Source organism: Eumetopias jubatus, unplaced genomic scaffold (genome assembly GCF_037043125.1).
Source record: "Eumetopias jubatus isolate StellerSeaLion01/CBP00866 unplaced genomic scaffold, mEumJub1_p1.0 scaffold_1, whole genome shotgun sequence".
Lineage (NCBI taxonomy): Eukaryota > Metazoa > Chordata > Mammalia > Carnivora > Otariidae > Eumetopias > Eumetopias jubatus.
This window is the reverse complement of record NW_028274807.1, coordinates 103976833-103998646: the sequence shown is the minus strand read 5'-3', so window position 1 is coordinate 103998646 and position 21814 is coordinate 103976833. Positions and strand designations below refer to the sequence as shown.

The 21814-nt window shown below is 36.1% G+C and overlaps 1 protein-coding gene across 1 annotated transcript in view; it reads left to right on the top strand.

Moving 5' to 3' along the window:
* Positions 1 to 223: 223 nt before the first annotated feature.
* Positions 224 to 21814, top strand: part of MLF1 (myeloid leukemia factor 1) — a 32590-nt gene continuing 10999 nt past the window's right edge. The window contains exons 1-2 of the mRNA XM_028103162.1: positions 224 to 387; positions 16336 to 16483. Coding sequence (XP_027958963.1) covers positions 341 to 387; positions 16336 to 16483 — 195 coding nt within the window. The 5' untranslated portion in view covers positions 224 to 340. The remainder of the gene's footprint in view (positions 388 to 16335; positions 16484 to 21814) is intronic.

Sequence of the window (21814 nt, the reverse complement as noted above, 5' to 3'; positions counted from 1 at the left end):
AATTTTTGTCTTCCTGCAGCCCCGGGAAAAAGCTATCTCGTCCCTCAGAAGGCTTCGTCGCCTGGCTGGCAGGAAGCCAGACTTCTCGCCTCCACTCTGTTGACCGCAGTTGCCATGGCAGCGGCGCTTTTTTCCCCGCCTCGTCTTCGTGACGCCAGGAGACCAGCGCCCAATGGGAAAGCAGCTCGGCGTCACGCACCGCCATTCGCGGCGGGCACAGCCTTCGGCGCCGGGCGAGGAGCGTTGACTGCGTGGGGAAGGCTGGCTCCGGTCGCGGCCGCGGCGAGTTACATCGTTTTCCAATCTGCCCGCGTCCGCCGCCGCCCGGGACAGAGCCACGATGTTCGGGATGCTGAGCAGCAGCTTTGAGGATGATCCCTTCTTCTCGTGAGTGTCGGGGGAGGGGAGCCCGCGGTCGCGCGGGAGTTCAGGGATCTTGAAGGGAGCTATTTTAAGGGAAAAGTGCGAGAAAACTGTGAGGAAGGCGAGGGGGAATTTGAGTAACTTCAGGAGGGGGGCTTGGGGGAGAAGAGGACTCGAGGGCGTGAGAGGGATGGGAGGGGAGAACTTAGGGATGGGGGAGGGAGGGGAGAGAAGGATTGGGGGGTTGAGGGCGAGGAAGATTTAGGGGTGTGGGAGGGAGGGGAGAAGCATTGGGGAGCGCTGGGGAGGAGAAGAATTGGGGACGTGGGAGGGAGGGGAGAGAAGGATTTGGGAGCGTGAGGTGGGGAGAGGTGCGAGCCGGCCCCCCGCACACAAACCCGAGGGGCCGCTGCTCTCGACTTGGCCGGACTTCGGGGGTCCGGGTTGGTTCCCGCGCTCGGAGGCCCGCCTTCGCAGCCGCAGAGCCTTGCAGGTGACGGTAACTGCCCTCTAGGTGGAACTTCTGGGGAGAAATACGCTTAGGGGACCCTTTCCACACCCGTTTCAGTTCCAAATGAGAGGCAGGGAATGTCTTCTAAGATGACAACTGTTTGGAAAGGAACACATTTTTTCAAACAGCGTTTTCATAAATACGCACTTCTGAGAGCACAGCAAAGTTGGAGAGTTGTGCTGTCACGTCGAAGTGGTTGGAGGTTGCCAGGTGCAGTTTGTTTTCTTTGCTTGCTTTGTTACAAAGCCAGTTCTGTTTGTAAAGGGACTCCTCTCTCAAAAGTGCAAATAGGGCAGGGAAGCAGAGAGTAGGTGCATTTAACACCTCAGGTAAACGAATGTCAAACCTGTGGACAGTTCCAAGTGAATTAACGTGATGCCTTAGGAAGAAGGTATCCAGAACTTAATTAGTTGCTTCGTTATAATCGAGTTTTCTTGTGGGGTGTGGGTGTTTTTTTTTTTTCTTTTTTGGGGTTTTTGGGGGTCTTTTGTTTTTTTTAGTTCTTGCTTTGGCGGTTATTTAAAAATGATAACAAACTATTTGGATTCCTAAGACGGGAAGCTTTGTGATACTTTTTTGCCCAAGTGTTTTGCCAGTTTGAATTTTGACTTGGTGTCCTAATTTATTTTGATCGATTAAATTCTCCATCTCTGCAACTCCTAGACATTTTTTTAAAAAGTTTAAAATGTCAGCAGTTTTCTACATAGTATTGTTGTTTTTAAAGGAAAATATTGCGTTGGCTTACATGTGTTAGTACTATTTTTAAACCAAATAACATAAAAGTAACAATTGAAAGGATAATTAGTGGTAAAAAGAGATGAAATGATTAATATAGAAGAATAAAATGATTAACATTTCATTCTAAAGTTTGTAAATTACAATTAAGGGGTGTATGGATTCAGGCAAATTTATTATGCTGTTTTAGTTAACTTGTTTAGGAGCTTTGGGGACGTTTACAATTAATGCCATTTTAACAAATTTTAAATTTTGTGCTGTATTCCGATTTGCTCTTTTAAAAGTCTCAGAGTAGGGATTAGTTGAGCTTTTGAAATGATTCTTATGTAATTGTGACATCACTACAGTGGGCAATAGTTAAGAATTCTTGATTATGACAACTTTTGAGTTGCATTATGTCCTCAATATATCAAAAACAGCAATGGCCTTAACTAAACTGTGAGAGTATAATTAGTACCTTTTTAAAAACGTCTAGCAAAAGTGTAATTTAAACTCTTGGGTAACCGTCTGAGCAAAGGCAATGAACCCAAGAGTCAGGATCAGAAATAGTAACAGACCACAAATAGTAGGCATACATCAAAGAACACTCTTCCCTGTGCTTAGGAGGGAAAGGACCGTCAGTTACATGTCAGTGGGTCTTTCAGTCATCACTCTTCATAGCCTTTTTCAAATGCAGACAGCCATGTCAGAAAAATTTAGGATAAAATTATTAGAATTAACTTTATAAAACAGATGCATGCTTATAATTTCGTTGCTCCACAGTTAACTGTTTAGAGAGTAAACACAATGGTGGGGGGAGTAAGGAAGAAAGAGAATGTGTGTGTCTGTTTATTTCAAGTAATCTGTCATTTGACTAACCCCAAACAATGAGTATCCATGACTTAATATAAGTCCAACATAAGAAATTCTTAAAGGTTACAGACTCCTTATCAAATCATTCATTGACCTTAAAGAACACAGAAGGGTTCCATGCCCACCATCTTTTATATAAATATTAGCCCTATTGCTAACATAATGTGTCATTGGGTTCCTTTATTGCTAACTTAATACCTGACATGTAGAAAGTAATCAGTAAATATTGTTTAATGATAATCTCGTGTCCTTTACACTCTGCATTGTAGTTAATCTGGTATTTAGTTAATTGCTGAAAGTATTTGCACTCAACATATGCTATTGTTGATGTTGACACTTTCTAATTTGAACACTACCATTGTCTAAATAACCATTAGTTTAGTATATCAAGGATGTCAATATAAGCACACTCTACTAATTTACAAATTATTCTAAAGTGGGCAGACAAATACTTTTTGGATATAAAATTAGAATTATTAAATAATTTGAGACTGGTAAAATACTGTAATCAAATAGATGTTTAAAAGATTTGAGTAAAAAAACCAATTTTAATGAAAATTAAAACCAAATGAATTCAAATATGTTCATTTTCAGTGTTTACTCTAAATGTTGTACCTCAAATGTTTCATCAGAAAATTAAAAGGAAACTTTAAAAGTGATATGTTGAAGTTTAGTATTTTATTGTATATTTAGAACTTTTTTTTTGTACCTGATGTTGCAGAGCTGAAATTCAGTGAAAGTTGCCATACAGTATACCCTCATATATACCTTCTTAAGTAAATAATACTTGTAATTTCATTCAAGACACAAAAGCTAAAAGCTGGCACTTCTGGCATGCAGTTTACTCTCAATACTACTTTCCCTTCCCATTTATATTTGCTTAAGAAGAAATAGAAATACATATGTATGGACAGGAAGATTAATTTGGGGTTCAAATGATTTTGACATCTATCCTATATCCTAAAAACATTGATTATGTAGTATAAAAGTTTACCTTTATCTGGTACAGTCTAAAAATTTCTACTTTGTGCAGAACATGAACTTTGAATCTTCTGACCTGCAGAAATGAAAGTCTGATCATGCAAGTCTACAGAGAATAGCTGTGTTACCACATATCAGTTATTAGATATTAAAGGCTCAGAAGCAGGTTGGCAAATCTATCAGCCTTATTTTTAATTATAAATCGTTAGCATTTCCTTAAGGGCAACCTATGTATGATGACCAGTCTTTGGTCAAAGAACCCCTACATATATTCACAGGATGTTACTTTTCCATCTCTTTGCTCTTAGCAGGGGCTAAAAATTGCATATCTATAATCTTTTTAAATTAAAAAAAATTATTTTGCCCTTTGGAGGTAGTTCAAGGACACTGGCTTTGACTTATTCACTGACTGAGTTGAAAGTGAATATATGCCTTGTACAAGACAGGCCTTGTCTGATATTTTCTTGATTGAGAATATTGTCATAAAACGGAATAAAATCACCTTTCTAAATAAGCTTTTGTGAACAATGAATGTTCGGGTTACTCACAAACTTGCTTTCAGACTTAAAGTCTGAGGTAGGGTCTTCCATCAAGATGACATAGTTTGGTGCTAATTAGTATTCTGCCACATAAACCTCCAATTTTAACCATTTAATAAAGGTGGCTTGAGAGTACTCAGCTAAAATTTAAGGTTTTGATTTTCAGGATTCCATTTTATGTTAAGACACCTAACAGCTTCTGTGACTTTTAGCACCTAGAAATTTGTTCTCAGAAATATTTTAATGTAGATGTTTCTTATAAATGAACTTTGCAGATTTCAAGATCATATTTGATAGAGTGAGGCACTAAGAATTTCTAAGGTAGACGTTTGGGGCTTTCTGTGGTTCAGTAGGTATATACCATTGAATTCAGAGCCAAGGAGCACGGCATGAGTATGACATAGTTGCTGGATCGAGGAATGCCATTTGGTAGCATCTAATCATATAATGCTTAGTTCTATCATTGAACGTTGTAAATATCCACAAAAAAGTAAGGAAGTGCTTATAGGATGAGAGGGGGCCATAGTCATTCCTACAACTCTTTTAATATAAAAGGCTTCTGCCACACCACAATTTTAAACTGTGCCTCTAAACAGTGGGGAAATAAAGAATTGCCTATGGAAATGTAATTCGTTCAAATATTTCTTAGGTTTCTATTATATTCCTAATGCTGTGGACTCTATTATAAATTTGTAGAAGTTATGGCCCATGCCCTCAAGATTCTCTTATGAATGTAATATGCATTATTTCTAGTGTCAAAACTTGGATCACCTAATGTATTTTCTTTATGGACCTTTACACCTCATTGGAACTGGGGAACATTTCTTTATGATCAAGAAAGCCATAACAATCTGCTGATAAGCTTTTTGTCACCACTATGTGTAATGGAAGGAAGGAATTTCTCTTGATGACTGGGACTGCCATGTCAATTATCTGAGACCCTTATGTATAAAGAATAAATTGCTTTTTACTGTATTGTACTGGCCAAATAAAATTGTAAGTGGTTAGTATATTTATATATTTGAGAGAGTCTTAAAAACAGGACCTTATTTGGAAGTAAAGTTTACTATCTCTTAAAAAAAAAAACTTTTATGTTGAAATTATTCCCAATCTAAGAGTTAAGTTCTTTTTTTTTTTGGTAGTGGGGGGGCAAACTTTATTTTTCATAGCTTGTGATAGATAAATAATATGGAGTAGAAAAGGTACCTTTGGTGCCAAATATCATTCCGTTTGGTTGTGGTTTGTGTCAGCAATCCTAAAAGAGATAGTATGGCTATCATAATAACATAAGTAAATTTTTTCTGATTTAAATGAAAATGCATCCTCATAGAAAATCTGAAAACTATAGAAAGTTTGGTAAAGGAAATCATGCAACCAAGATTTTATCATTTCGATGTATTTTGTTTCCACTTTCCTTATATGAAAAATATTTTCTAAAATCAGAACAAAGCTTTATGATCATAAATATACTATTTTCCTCCACATATACTACATTTTCCTAGTCTTTAGATATTCTCTAAAGTATGAGTTTAGTGTCTGCAAAATATCGCATCCTGTGGATGTATGAAGAATATTTTTCATGTAAATCTTTAACCACATTTCAAATTATTACTTTAGACTAGTTTATGTATATGAAATGACCAGTTTATAATGTATGAAGCTTATAAAGCCTTGTCATATTTCCAATTTATTTTCCCAGAATGAAACATTAATTTTCAAGAGAATAATATGAATAGGTAGAAAAATATAAAAACGATTGACTTCTCACCTGAGAAAAGTAACTCTGCATTAGGTTAATTTTGAAAATAATAAAATAGTCCCTTGCTACCACAAGAGATTTTTGGCTTTGATAAAAAAGAATTCAAGCTTGAACTAGAGAAATTTTAGTCTTATCTCTGAGCAGCTGCTGTTCTGGGTAGACAGGAATTGAACTTACTTCAGGGCCCAGCCAGATTTCTTCCTGAATGGTTTAGACAGGTGCAAAAGCCAGACTGTGAGCACAATTTTGTCTTAATGCTTTTTCCAACAAGCAGCCTTTTGTTCATGTCACTCAAAAAATAAAGACGTTTTTAACAGTTGTTCTCCATATAAATATATACCTACTTCTATTTAAATAAAGAGAAAATCTGGGTAACATAGTAAATGGGCCACATTTAGTTATTGAATTTGTAGCCCAATTATAATGCAATCAGAAAAATACATCTCACTAAATTATATGTTTCTATAGGAAAATAATAGCTGCTGAATACTCACTTATTCACAGAACAAAATATAGTATTCTCTGAAGTATTTTTCTTCTTTGCAGTTGAATCTTATCCACATATCTAAAGGGAAAGTTGACTGGTTTTCTTAAGTGACTGCGTATCAATAAGAATGAACATTTTAATCTCTATACTAGTACCCATATTCTAAACTGTACATGTCCAGTGAATATGGAGCTCTAAGCAAAAGGTGAGGGCGCCTGGGTGGCTCAGTCATTGGGCATCTGCCTTCGGCTCAGTCATGGTCCCAGGGTCCTGGGATCGAGCCCCCCATGGGACTCCCTGCTCCACGGGAAGCCTGCTTCTCCCTCTCTCACTCCCCCTGCTTGTGTTCCCTCTCTCGCTGTGTCTTTCTGTCAAATAAATAAATAAAATCTTTTTAAAAAACTAAAAAAATAAAATACCAGGTGGTATGAAATCCTTTAATTCCACATAGTTCTATTTCTTTTTGTTCTTTAAAACTTTTTAATGAAACATTTCAAACATATACTACAAAAGTATAACAATTGTATATCTGTCACCCAGAATTTCAAAATTTATACTTGTTTTATCCATCTTTATTTCTGCTGATATCTCAAATGCATTTTAAAGCAAATTCCAGATTTCTTGTCATCTAACCCCTATGTATTTCCAAATATATTTCTGAAAAAATATGGTTATCTTACATAACCACAGTACCATACCACATGTAATAAAACTTAAAATAATTCCAATTGCTTGGCATCACTTGGCATTAAGTATCATCTAGATATGAAATACTTTGGAATAATCTAGTTTTTGAGGTAAGAATTAAAAAATTGTTTCTTAGACAACTCTTTATGCGTCTTGGAATTACTTGAAATTCTGTTCCTTTAAGTAAAAAGTCGAGATCCAGACACCAGATTCTGATTCCTTAATTATAAACTAACTTGATCTTCACATCTTGATTTCGGAAGCATAAAACAACAACTCCTGTTCTGCTCTCCAGCGTGTTCAAACCTAAGTTGCTCATTCTGTGCCACTGATCCATTTAATTTTTAAATTGTTACAACTTCCTTATAATGCTAATTGCCTATAATTCGGTTAGAGTAGTGATTCTGAAACCTTTAACAGGTGGAAAATTTAGGAATAGTAGTCTGTTAAGTTTTCCGCACCTGTCACTCTTATCAATAAGACAAAAATCCCAAACTAAAAATCCCACAAGAATTCATGGAAAAATGACCTTGTTTATGATATTTTTCTGCATCGTATGTATAATATCTTTACTTGTTTTTTTTTTAATATGTTAGAGTTTGTTTTTAGTTGGAAAGAATGAGGTATGTATAATACCTAAATAAAGCTAATGTCTGGTGTCTTCATTTTATATTTCCTGAGTGAATTTAGTACAATTACGTTTTTCCAGTTAATACCCAACATTTATCTAAAGCAACTCTTCATTCTGGGAGATTCAGTTACTAATTCGATTAAGAATAATTTTCCTGTAGAAATTTTTGTATTCAGTTGCAATAAGAGTATCTTCAACCTGCACACACACTGGAGAGAGCACTTTCCTTTTATGACTTTGCATAAAATTTGTCAGTGAGCAGGAAAGAGGCTGGAAAGTACAGCAGTGTTCCTAAGTGGATTGGTATGTAGAGGAAAAGAGAGTTATGGCAGGAGTACAAACGGAGAATTGAGAGTACTGACATGTTACAATTTTTTAGAATATGGATTTGTCAAACAAGTGATTTGTAAAGTGGTTATCAATCATCCAGACCAACAGTGGTCCTTATGCGGAGGTGGTTGGAAATTACCACGTTGGTCAGGTATGCAGGTGACCTATTTATATTTAAGTCATTATTAACTACATTTTTCTATTTAACAGTTTCTGTTAAAACAATTTATGTTGGACAAGAATAAACAGATCTATAGAAGAGAGCAGTCTAGAAACACTCTCATATACAGCCTCCCTATTAGATTTATTTAGAGAATACTCATCTTTTTATTTTTTAGTACTTTCTAATATCATCAAGTGTACCTGGGCAATGGCACTGCTTTCTGAGAAGATTAAATTGTGATTGATGGAACTATTGACACCTTGTTCTTTATTTTTAGTAAAACTTTACTGCTGAGATACTGTGTTTCTGAACTGCAAAGCAGTGTTAGTTAACCACAGTAGTTTAAAAAAATTCTTTAAGTTAAAAACACTCACCTTTGCACCATATATGGTAGACTCAGTCATTCAAAACATAACAAATTTCTACATTCAGTTTTCAGGAATTTTGTTCCAAGTTTAATCAAGGCAATAAGGCCTCAGAACTACACAGTGTTTTTGGAGGACAGTTTCTGCTTTAGCATATTTTTAAAACTAATGCCGAATTAATAACAGTTTGGAAATATTACTTTATTTAGACATAAAATTTAGTAGCATCTCACCACAAACTTTGACAAGCTAATATATTTTAGGGTTTTCACAGAATAAGATAAATTGGCATAATTTTAGTGGGATTTGCTGAGATAAGCTTTATTACTATTAGGAAAAACACAGTTATACAGTCTTGAGTGAACATTTGCATATGATTTGGAATTCCAGAACTCTTTTCCCATATCAATTTTCCATATTTACACGTGCACTAGAAGACTTTAAAATTTTTTTTTTAAATCTTAAAATTCAGTAACGTCCAATATTTGGTAATTAATACCTTATTTTATAAGGTATCAAGGTACTTTACTTTTTCAAAAGTGTGTTTTTGGAATATGTAATACATGCTTATGGCAAAAACAAAAGGTACAGAAGAGTACACGGTTAAGACTCCCTTTCCACAACAATGTGAGTATACTTGGCACTAAAGTGTGCATTTAAAAATGCTTAAGATGGGAAAAAACCTCAGTGAGTTATACAGTTATGTCTGTACACTTTTCTGTATGTTCTATACTTCAGTAAAATAGCTTATTGAGACCAAAAAAAGACTCCCTCTCACCTTCAGCCCTCAACCATCTAGTTACCCTCCCGAATGCAACCACGGTGACTGGTTTGCTATGTAGCTTCCTAGGGATATGTTCCATACATTTATAAGCATGTATACATGAATTTTTTACACAGATGGAGATATAGATCTTGTTAATCCTTCCATGTCAGCACATAAACATCTGTCTTGCTCTTTTAAAGGTCGCATAATATTCCATTTACATTCTTTTGAAAGCGCTGAAAAGTTTTTGATGGCTCTTTTCCTGTCCTTTCTTCGTTATTGTTCCATCAGTCAGGAAAGAAACGTCTGCAGGCTGATTTTGGATAGTGGATTGAGCAAGAGAGAGAGAGAGAGAGAGAGAGAGATGTTCCCTTTCTTCAAGAAGCTTTTAATCTAACAGAAAAGACAAACAATAGTTTCTGTATGTTATTTTATTATCAATAGTCAGTAGCAAGACTTTTTAACTTGAATTTTAAAAAAATTTCCCCTTTGACTCTCAATAGTGGTGACCTATGCCTGCCTTTTGAGGGAAAGAAAAGAAAGTAGAAAAGAAGATAGTGAAGAGTACTTAAAAGAAAAATGATAAAATAGTTTGAATAGTCAATAATACTGAAAAGTGCTGGAATGGGATTAAAGCTGACAAACGTAAATGTGTACTTTCCTACTTACATTGGCTCAGTTGCAGAAAACAAAATTTCCTGACTTTAGGCAGAAAAGAATTTATTACAGGCCTTTAAACAGCTTAGAGAATCTTTGTGATGGTCTAAGAAACAGACTCTAGATTGAACTTTCACGAATGACTCCCAAAGCCACATCAGAGGTCCGGACCACAAAGGGAGCAGCGGCCACTTCTTGCACTAAGAATTGTTGAATTGGGAAGCCGCTGCTACTGCTGCTAACTCTAAAGTCATGGTGTACCTTTGGGGACCCATACCAGCAAAATGGATTTCTCTTGTCTGACCCCCAGTACCCATAAGCTCTAGTGATGGACTTCTGATAACACTGCTACAGAAAGACTGTGTACCTCTGTGATCATGCTTACCAAATAAGAGAAGTACTAGTACTTACAGACTCTGCCACACTTCTACTTTCCAGTTCTCAAATAATGGCCCACAACTGGCCAAACCTAAGTCCAGAAACTTTGCTGCAGTAGAGTCTAGGAAACTAAATCTTAAACTTTCTAGTGTCTGCAGTGTAGAAAGGCACATCGAAAGGAGATTGAAATGGATTAAATGTGAAAAACTTTAGAGATGTTAGAGGATAGTGCATTCATTTTGAAAAAAACTAACCAGAGATACCAGAAATTAAAATTTTGATTTTAAAATGAAAAAAAAATGAGTTAAGTAGAATTTTCACTATCAAAGACTAAATTAGTAACCTGGGAAACTGAGCCAAGGCATTTCTTCCAATATGTAGGACAAAATCATAGAGGGTTCAAATTCTACAAAGAAGGAACAGATAGAATAGTAAATATGCAAAGAAATATTTTAAGAACAATTTGTAAAATTAACCAAAGACTGAAATCCTTAGGAACACACATTGGAAAGGGAAATTTGAGGGTTGTCAGGATTTTTTTTTAAATTCTATACCTAGATGCATAATAATGTAATTTTGATACATTAAAAAGAAAAGAATCATAGATCTTCCAGAGAGTGTAGATTTTTTTTTTAAGATTTTATTTATTTATTTGAGAGAGCATGAGCAAGGGGAGAGGCAGACTCCCTGCTGAGCAGGGAGCCCTGATGCAGGGCTTGATCCTAGGACCCTGTGATCATGACCTGAGCTGAAGGCAGACATTCAACTGATTGAACCACCAAGGGGCCCTGAGAGTGTAGATTCTTTAGAAAGAATGAGAACCAGATTGTCATCACTCTTCTCTTAACACTAAGTAAGGAAGATAGTGAAGCAATATAGATCCTCAAAATAGGAGAAATGATTTAGAATTGTATACCCAGATAAGCCACTGTTTCAGTTCGGGTGTGAAAGAAACTTAGACATGACTACTAAAAATTTACTCTGCTCAAATTACTAGATGTTAGAATCCAGAAAAGAAATAGTAAGATATAAGAAGTCATGATAATTCAGAAGTAAACCAACCTCAACTTTTCTTGATAGAGGGAGATTGAACTAGACCACTTGCCATCTCCTTTATTCTTCCCATGGAACCAGAGTTCACCTGTTTCCTCTCTTGAAGCTAGCACAGGACAGATTAAAACCCAACTAACATCTGGCCCATTCCTGAAGTTTTGAGTTGGATAACTTGGAGAATAATGGCTGTGCCCTTAATAGAAAAAGAGACATAGAGAGGAAGAGCTGGTTAGGGAAACAGACAGTGTTGGAAATGTTAGATTAAAGACTTACTACAATGTAGTAGGCAAATGTCCAAAAATTACTTTATTGTTATTTATAATTTATACTCTGAGTATTTTAGAAAGTATTACAATTTCTATTGTAAGAGCAGGGCTCTATTTCCCACTTCCTGGCACAGTGCCTTTTACATAGGTATCCAGTAAATATTTATTAAATATTTGTTAAATAAATGGAGACCGTTTACATCAAAACAAGCAGAAATTGAACTAGAGGTCCCTGATAAAATGGTTGAAGAGGATTAGTGTTTATTCATGTGAGGTTCTTGGACTGTCTGCATTAGGATTAATAGAAACGCTTGCTTAAATGCAGATTAATTGGGCCATGCCCCAGATACAATGAATCAAAAATCCTTGGGTATATGTTTCAGGAATCTGAATTTTAATAAGTGCCTCTGGTGATTTTTAAGCATGTTCAAGTTAAAAGGAATTAGCCCTACAGAGGCCAGGGAAAACAAGAACAGATGAAGCATAAAGCCCAGAAAAAGTACAGATCTCCCTCAATTTAAGATGGAGTTACATCCTGATAAACCCACTGTAAATTGAAAATAGTGTGATTTGAAAGGCATTTAATCCACCTAACCTACTGAACACGATAGCTTAGCCTAGCCAAGCCTACCTTAACGTGCTTAGAATGCTTACATTAGCCTACAGTTGGGCAAAATCATCTAACATAAAGCCTAATTTCCAGTAAAGTGTTGAATATCTCATGTAATTTATTGACTACTGTACTGAAAATGAAAATCTGAATGGTTGTATGGGCACAGAGGTTATCAGTGCATTGGCTGTTGGCCTTCATGATCCCGTGACTGACTGGGAACTGCAGCTGCTGCTGTGGCTCAGCATCACCAGAGAGTGTGGTACCACATATTGCTAGCCCAGGAGAAGATCAAAATGCAAAATTCCAAGCGCAGTTTCTATTGAATGTGTAGCATTCTCACACCGTCATAATTCCAAAAATCTTAAGTCAAACCGTCGTAAGTTGGGGACTGTATGTCTTTAGGAGACAGTACTTTTTAACATTTTAATGTCACTCACAGTTAGAAAATATTTGCAAAGCACCTTGGGGTACAAGAAGGAAAGACTGATGAAAGAAAGAAGTAACCAGTGCCAGGGGCTTTGGCTGGCTCAGGCCCCAACTGGTTGCTTCAAGGCTGACACACCAGTTATCTATCTGTGACACTCAGGAAGCTCTGTCAAGGGTGAGAAGGAAATGAGAAGGAAAATGAACAATGAAAGGAGAATTTAAAGGAGGCATTTATCAAACAAGGCTCTGAACAGTACATTGCTCCAAAGTTAGAGATGCTGAGTATTCAAGGAACAGGAATGACTTTGGGTTTCAGTAGTTGGAATCCTTGGAGTTGTAATGCAGAAGTGAAGGGAAGGAAAGGGGCATTTGTAAAATAAAGTGAATGTACTCCAAGGAAATAAAGGATACAAATATAGATGACTAGTGGAAGATTTTAACTGCTAAAGGGAAGGAGACAGTAGCTCAGAGTGTCGGGAAATGGGTTTGGTGGGATGGGGAGTAATAATAGATGTCTTACTTTGCTACATAAGAACAGAAAGTAGTTTTCATTGGTATGGATTTTGTAAGTTCTTACTTACTTTTCTTTTTTTTAACTTTGTAATCATTTAGTATTCTAAGAAAGGATCTCAAAAGTCACCTTGAATTATAAGAAGAAATAATGGTTACAAATCAGGCCATTTAGTGCAGAGGGAATGCTGCCATTGAGGTGGATACTTCAGGAGCTGATGCTTTCAGGATCTCTTTTGGCTTGTTGTAAAATAGGTTTATGTTCTTTTTACTGTTTTAATCATCAGTCATAGAAATCCCATTCAGTGTTCTCGTGCCGGGTTAATCACTGGCCGTATTTTATAGCATTTCAATCTTCTAAGACTTTTATGCAGACTGAGAGGAACAGTTGGAAATTGCTTTAAATAATGTGACTTTAGGAATATATCTGTAGTAGGTGGAATAATTCCCCTTCTCCCAAAGATATCCATGTCCTAATCCCCAGAATTTGTGAATATGTTAATTTACATGACAAGGAGGAATTAAGGTTACAGATGAAATTAAGATTATTAATCACCTTAAAATAAGAGATTAACCTGGAGTACCCTGTAGGCTCAATTTAATCACAAGCGTCCTTTAAATGTGGAAGAGTCAGAGATTTGAAGATGCTATGCTGCTGGCTTTGAAAATGGAAAAAAAAGGGGGGGGGGTCACAAGCCAAGGAATATGGGCAGTCTCTAGAAGCTTGAAAAAAGGCAAGGAAGAAACAGATTTCCCCCACAGCCTCCAGAATGAACCAGCCCTGCCAACGCCTTGATTGTAGCCCAGTGGTATCCATTATGGGCTTCTGACCCCCTGAACTGTAAAAGTGTAAATTTGTTGCTTTAAATCACTAAATTTATGGCATTTTCTTACATTAGCTAAATTAATATCCAAGGTTTATAATCTTAATTTTAAAACATATGTCTCATTTCTCTGTCAGACTATAAGTTCCTCTAGATCAGTAATCAGCTTCTGTGCTTGCCACACAGTATACATGATAAATGTTTATTGAATTTGAACCATTCTGTATATCAGATGGTCTCTCCATCATTTTTGAGGAGAGTTGCTTACCATTCTTAAAGTCTCTACTCACCTGGGTACATGCTACATAGAGAAGCAGCTGCATTGCAGTCAGTACCTGCAGTTCTGAACCTCTTCCTTAGTGACTTTTGATTGGAGAAGGGGTACTCATTTACACCAGTTGGTTTTCTCTGGCTCAAGTGTTTTAATACATGAGACTTATAGCTTCTAATCAACAGTTTCATGGGCTTCTTGTGCCTTAATTTCAACTGCTCTAGAGTAAGACTACCTGTCTGAGAAACGCCATCCTCCTGAGGTTTATAGAAGCTTATATTTTAATTTGTACCATCCCAAACAGTCTCAAAATTTGGTGAAAATCTAAAAAAAAAAAAATTTCTCACAATGCTGTAACAGACCTACAGATAAACTACTGATTTTTAAAGATTTGCATTCATTTCCCTCCCAGTCTTTAGATAAAAAACCAGTAAAATTGAAGACTTAGAATGGGAACAGTTTTAGATGTGTTATGCACTGTTCCTTGGGATGTAATATGTATTAGTAATCTATTGCTGCTGTAATTTAGTAGCTTAAAACAACAAACATTTATTATATAATTTCTATTGGTTAGAAATCCAGGAGCAGCTTACCTAGGTGGTTGTGACTCAGGGCTTCTTAGGAGGCTGCATCAAGTTGTGAGTCAAGGCTGCAGTTATCTCAAGGCTTGACTGATAGAGAATTTACTTCCAAGTTCTTTCACGTGGTTGTTGACTGGTCTCAAAAATCTGCTTCTAAAGAGCTGACTTACGTAGGCCTCACCAGGCTGCCTAATAGCATAGCAGCTGCTTGCCCCAGAGTGAGTCATCTTGCTAAGACAATGCCCAAGCAGAAGACACATTCTATTAGAGACAAGTCAGTAAATCCAGCCCATCCTTAAGGGAAGGGGATCATTGGGGGCCATCTTAGAAGCTGGCTACCACACATATATAATATTCCTAACAAATTAAATTTAATAATATCAAATACTTTGTGAGGAAACCGCAAATAAATTTCTCATATTAGATATAAAATAAAAATGGAAGCCTTTTAACTTTCACAGGGTAAATTCAGAAGGTACATTAAAATAACAGAATTTACTTTTTTTAACCATACTTCCCTCAGATTGTCTAATTCTGACTTCCTATTCCAACTTGTCCCTTCATTTTAAAAATTGTACTTCCCGTAGTCTCCTAAAAACAATTGAAAGCAGCTTATAGAAATATGTAAAATGTTATAAGAATTGAAATTAAAGATGAAAGACAGAGAAAACTCAGAAATAAAACTACTACACAAAGGTCCTAGTCTGGTGAAAACTGAAGACCTAGCAAAGATCCATAGCTATGTGGCTGAATAAGTTGATGTTAAGAAAATGAAAAGGCAAGACCAAGACTAGGAAAAGAATACTTACAAGACAAATATCTGATCAAAGTCTTATGTCTACAATATATAAAGAACTCTTATAAGTCTATAACAATAAGAAAAACAACCTGGTTTTTTAAAATAGGGAAAAAATTTGAATACATATTTTATCAAAGAAGATCTATGAATGACATACAAAATATGAGATACTATTACACCACCACTCAAATGGCTAAAATTAAAGACTGACAATACCAACTATCAGTAAGAATGTAGCACAACTAGAACTCTTAGTTCACATTTTTTATAAAGTTAATCATACAATCCCACTCCTCGTTATTTTATACAAGAGAAATGACACAAATAAAAAATACAGTGCTCATATTCCATAAATAAGAGTTAAAAAAATAAATAAGCTAGCATTCTTTATTGGTTCTTACTAGAATTTATATTTTTGACTGCCTAAAATGACCTCTACCTGGTAGCAGTATTTTTCAGTCCTTTTTTTTTTTTTTTTTTGCCATTTCCCTTACTGCTGGCTTAAGCTACCTGAGATGTGTTACTTTGTATTTGTCATTTTTATACAGTAAGGGTTAAATAGAGGTTTATTTTTATTATACATAGATTAATTATAGTAGATAGCAAATGGAACAGTTTTTGTATTCATGAATAATGGGTCTTTGTGAGATAATTCCATTCACCTAAACTCTTCTTTTGTCTCTTTAACAAGCATATCAACCCAAAATAATTCTTTGTAGTATTTAGCTGCCTACTTATTATTTAAATTCCAACCCTTACACTTAGATGATTATATGTATTTTCAACAGTGATTCTTTTCTTGCACACCGAGAAAGTATGCGACAGATGATGAGAAGTTTTTCTGAACCTTTTGGAAGAGACTTGCTCAGCATCTCTGATGGTAGAGGAAGAGCTCATAATCATATGAGACATGATGATGGCGAAAATTCCTTGACTGTAAGTTCTTTATTTTAAGTTAGTGAGAAGGTCCTATAGAATTTGAAGAAAATTATTACAGAAGAATATTATTTATGATGTTAGGATATGAATAATGCTTATGTTATAGAAATAACTATTATATAAAAAGGTGGACTTGTTGGAAAGCTGAATCCTTTAACAATGAACTGTTAGCTGTATGAAATTCCACTGCACTACCAAAACTTTAGGACCATAGAGTTATGTATTATAAGCCAAACTTAGAGCATTAGTTTTCATAAGTGTCTATAGTTTGTTCTGCATGGCTACCTTGGGGGGCCTTCAAAACTTAAATTAACTTTTAACTGTATTTAAATCCTTGCATAACTACAGAATATTTTCGTAAGTTTTATCTGAGAGGAAACCTAGGAGGTTACAAACATATTCAACTAAAAAAAAAATCCAGGATGCTAATATATCTTATTTTCTTCTCTTTTCATTTTATTTCTATTGCTTTTTCAAACTCAGGAATGACAGTTCTAGAATAAAAATCCACAGGAGTTTCTGGTTTTGTTTTCTCTTAATTAGTTAATTAATTTTTGCTATTACCTAAGTCTTTCATACTTAGACATAAATATGTCATATGTATCGCAACCTAGGGAAGAAAAGGTGAGCCATATCTCGCCAGTATAAATTATAAATATACAGGAAAAAAATAAGTTTTGGCTAAAAGAGAGGCTGAATATTTCAAATAATCCTAAGAAGTTTGGTGGATAAAATTAGATTTACCATATAAGTGAAACTTTCACATTCTTTTTCTTATTATTCCAACATGTGTTACTCATATTCCAATTGTTTTCTTTCAATTACTGAATAGTGGTATTTTTATATATATGTTTTTTTTACATCTGGGGCTATCAATTTCCAAAGTCTAAAATTAAGATCTAAGGAACCACCTCACACCCGTCAGAATGGCTAAAATTAACAAGTCAGGGAACGACAGATGTTGGCGGGGATGTGGAGAAAGGGGAACCCTCCTACACTGTTGGTGGGAATGCAAGCTGGTGCAACCACTCTGGAAAACAGTATGGAGGTTCCTCAAACAGTTGAAATTAGAGCTACCATTCGATCCAGCAATTGCACTACTGGGTATTTACCCCAAAGATACAAATGTAGGGACCTGAAGGGGTATGTGCACCCCAGTGTTTATAGCAGCAATGTCCACAATAGCCAAACTGTGGAAAGAGCCAAGATGTCCATCGACAGATGAATGGATAAAGAAGAAGTGGTATATATACACAATGGAATATTATGCAGCCATCAAAAGGAATGAGATCTTGCCATTTGCAACGACGTGGATGGAACTGGAGGGTGTTATGCTTAGTGAAATAAGTCAATCAGAGAAAGACATGTATCATATGACCTCACTGATATGAGGAATTCTTAATCTCAGGAACAAACTGAGGGTTGCTGGAGTGGTCGGGGGTGGGAGGGATGGGGTGGCTGGGTGATAGACATTGGGGAGGGTATGTGCTACGGTGAGCGCTGTGAATTGTGTAAGACTGTTGAATCACAGATCTGTACTTCTGAAACAAATAACGCAACATATTTTAAGAAAAAAGAAAAAGAAGAAGATAGCAGGAAGGGAAGAATGAAGGGGAGTAAGTCAGAGGGGGAGACGAACCAGGAGAGATGATGGACTCTGAAAAACAAACTGAGGTTTCTAGAGGGGAGGAGGGTAGGGGGATGGGTTAGCCTGGTGATGGGTATTAAAGAGGGCACGTTCTGCGTGAAGCACTGGGTGTTATGAACAAACAATGAATCATGGAACACTACACCAAAACAAATGATGTAATATATGGTGATTAACATAACAATAAAAAATAAAAAAAATAAATAAAATTAAGATCTAAGGAAAAATTATCAAGGAGGGCAGAAATATCACTTATAAAGACATTCTGAAATTTTGTCTTTAACATGAGCATTGAAATATTTTGTCTATCTGCTATAACCATAGCAAGGCAGAAGTAAGACTCTATATAGTACTTTGTATTTATGTGCGTAAATGAGCTACTTGTAGCTTTTGTGGAAGAAGGAAGAAGTGACGATTTTATTCCCAATGGAAAAAGAGACATTAGGGGCACCTGGGTGGTTCAGTCATTAAGTGTCTGCCTTCGGCTCAGGTCATGATTCCAGGGTCCTGGGATCAAGCCCCACATCGGGCTCCCTGCTCCGCGGGAAGCCTGCTTCTCCCTCTCCCACTCCCCCTGCTTGTGTTCCCTCTCTCACTGTCTCTCTCTGTGTCAAATAAATAAAATCTTAAAAAAAAAAAAGACATTATATCGTATCAGCTATGTTAGAATGCTAACACCAATGCACTTTTTTCTTGTTCAAGCTGTATGAAAACACTTTGCCAGCCAAGAGTACTGAGTATTGTCCTAGGGCAGTAATAATTTTTTAAAATATAGATTTACAACAGAGTTACAGCAGATTTTCCAAGGCACATTCAGCCTCTCTTTTAGCCAAAACTCATTTTATAATTTATACTAAGGTAATAGCAAAAATAAATAAACAAAAACAAACAAACAATAGCAACGAAAGACTTCTATGCCAACTTGAACTTTTCTAAGTCTGTGTTTTATAACTAGATGTGAAAGTAGGAACAGAAATTAGAAATTTACTGCAGAAGATGGGAAACACTGCTGCTATTTGAAAAGAACACAGCCAAGAGAACAACCAGCTTTTTTGAGCATGCTGCTGTTCTAGTCCATTTAAACTAATAAAAATTCATTGAAATCTTTCTCCCTCTAGTGAAGCTGTAAAGTTTTCTTAAATATTTCTAAAGATTTTTCTTATTTGAGAGAGTGCACATGAGTGTGGGGAGGGGCAGAGGGAAAGGGAGAGAGAGAATCCTAAGCAGACTCAGTGTGGAGCCTGGTGCTGAGCACGGGACTGGATCCCAGGACCCTGAGATCATGACCTGAGTGGAAATGAAGAGGTTGAAATGAAAGAGTCCGAAGCTTAACCGACTGAACCACCTAGGTGCCCTAAGCTACAAGTTTTTAAATGAGTGTTTTGATTAAGCAGTGAGCCATTATGCTGTTGCCTTTAAGCATAGTGGATGAAAATCTGTATTTCAGATAGACATCTTGATAATTTTTTCTTTATTTTTGGCCCATTACTTGACATTTGTCTTTTTTGGCAGCGGGGAGGGAGAGAGAGAATCTTAAGCAGGCTCCATACCCAGCGCACAGCCTGATTCTGGGCTTGATCTCATGACCCTGAGACTGTGACCTAAGCTGAAATCAACAGTCAGATGCTTAACCAACTGAGCCACCCAGGCCCTCTCTGACATTTGTCATCTTTGTCAGCCATTTTATGAAGGAAAACAAAGACTCCTACAAAAGTAGGGGAAGCATCAGCTATGTATATTTTCTTGTTTATATTAGCATTTTCTTCAGTTCATGATTTCTTTATGGGGATATTTTTAAGCCACTTGTCCATTTTGAGAGGATTAGTTTTGTTTAAAACTAGGTTTTTTTTTTAATTTTTAAATTTTTTAGATTTTACCTATTCATTTTAGAGTTAGAGTATGAGAAGGGGGAGGAGCAGAGGGAGGGGCAGAGGGAGAGGGACAAGTAGACTATGCACTGAGTGCTGACCCCATCTTGGGGCTTGATACCACGACCCTGAGATCATGTCCCCAACTGAAATCAAGACTCCGCTGCCCAACCAACTGAGCCACCCAGATGCCCCTAAAACTAGATAATTTAATCTGTAAATGCTTATAATTCAAGGTATGACATGCAACCATCTAACATTTAGATTGAGTGATAGCACCAGAGTCAATCTACAATGTTTTTATTTTCAGTGAAAAGAAATAGAGAAATTGTATTGATGCGTCCAATACACTTTGGAGATTACTGTTCTAAATATGTAGTATAAATATATATCATCTGATATAATTTATTATAAAATTTAATATAAATACACAGTTTTTTCTATTTTTCAACAAAATTTACACAAGGAAAAAATATTACTGAATGATGGTAAAATTTTACATATACCATTTACCCCAAAATTTAATTTTCAATATTTGAAACTTCTAAGTAATGAAAGTTTTTAATTTGTATATATGTCTGTCTAAAATTTTATTTTTACTTATCTGTACCTACTGAGGAATACAACTTGTGAACTATTAGATAATTCTATAATATTCTTTTGCCTATCAAAGACCCTACCGGGGCGCCTGGGTGGCTCAGTCGTTAAGCGTCTGCCTTCGGCTCAGGTCATGATCCCAGGGTCCTGGGATGAAGCCCTGCATCGGGCTCCCTGCTCCGCGGGAAGCCTGCTTCTCCCTCTCCCACTCCCCCTGCTTGTGTTCCCTCTCTTGCTGTGTCTCTGTCAAATAAATAAATAAAATCATAAAAAAAAAAGACCCTACATATTTTTAAATCTGTATGTGATGCTTTCTGAAGTTTTTTTTTTTATTCCGTGTATTAGTTCTTAGGAGGTATTCATTAATTTTTTTGCCCAATATCTCTACTTTTGAAATGTTACTAATGTAGATAATTGCTTATTTTTAATCGGTTATAAACAAGTTTAACTCATCTTTTAAAAAATATGGAATAGTTGAGCAAAGGAAAGATGAGATCTTAATAATTGTACCTTATGTTTTAATTTTGGTGTGAATTTGCATTTCCTTTGAGAAATGTTTGTATTAATCTATAGCAAAGACTTTTTCTTTCAACTGCCTTTGGTAAATACTACAGTAGTCATATTTAAAAGTGGTATATGGGGCGCCTGGGTGGCTCAGATGGTTAAGCGTCTGCCTTCAGCTCAGGTCATGATCCCAGGGTCCTGGGATCGAGTCCCACATCGGGCTCCCTGCTCCTTGGGAGCCTGCTTCTCCCTCTGCTTCTCTCTCTCTCTCTCTCTCTCTCTCTCTCTGTCTCTCATGAATAAATAAATAAAATCTTTAAAAAAAAAAAAATAAAAGTGGTATATGGTCTCCCTATTTGTCTGCCAGGCTCCTGTCAGGTTCTATGATGAATAATAAGTGGATAGTTTTTAAAATACATGTTGAGGATTTTTTTATTAAATGATTTAAAACTTTGTCAGCTCTGAACTATGTGATTATATAGTACATTTCTTTCTCTTTTGGGGATTACTATATAATAAATATCATAACCAAAATTAACTGAATTTTTTTTTCTAGGCAATGAATTCTCTTGTGCCTTTTGGCAGTTTTGGTGGTATGGTTCGTATCATGAGACACAAACCATTTTAGCAATATTTTCTGACAAATATTTGTGTTTCATTAACTCAAGCAAAATGAATTGGCATGCAGTTTCACTTATTTTCAAAATAGCT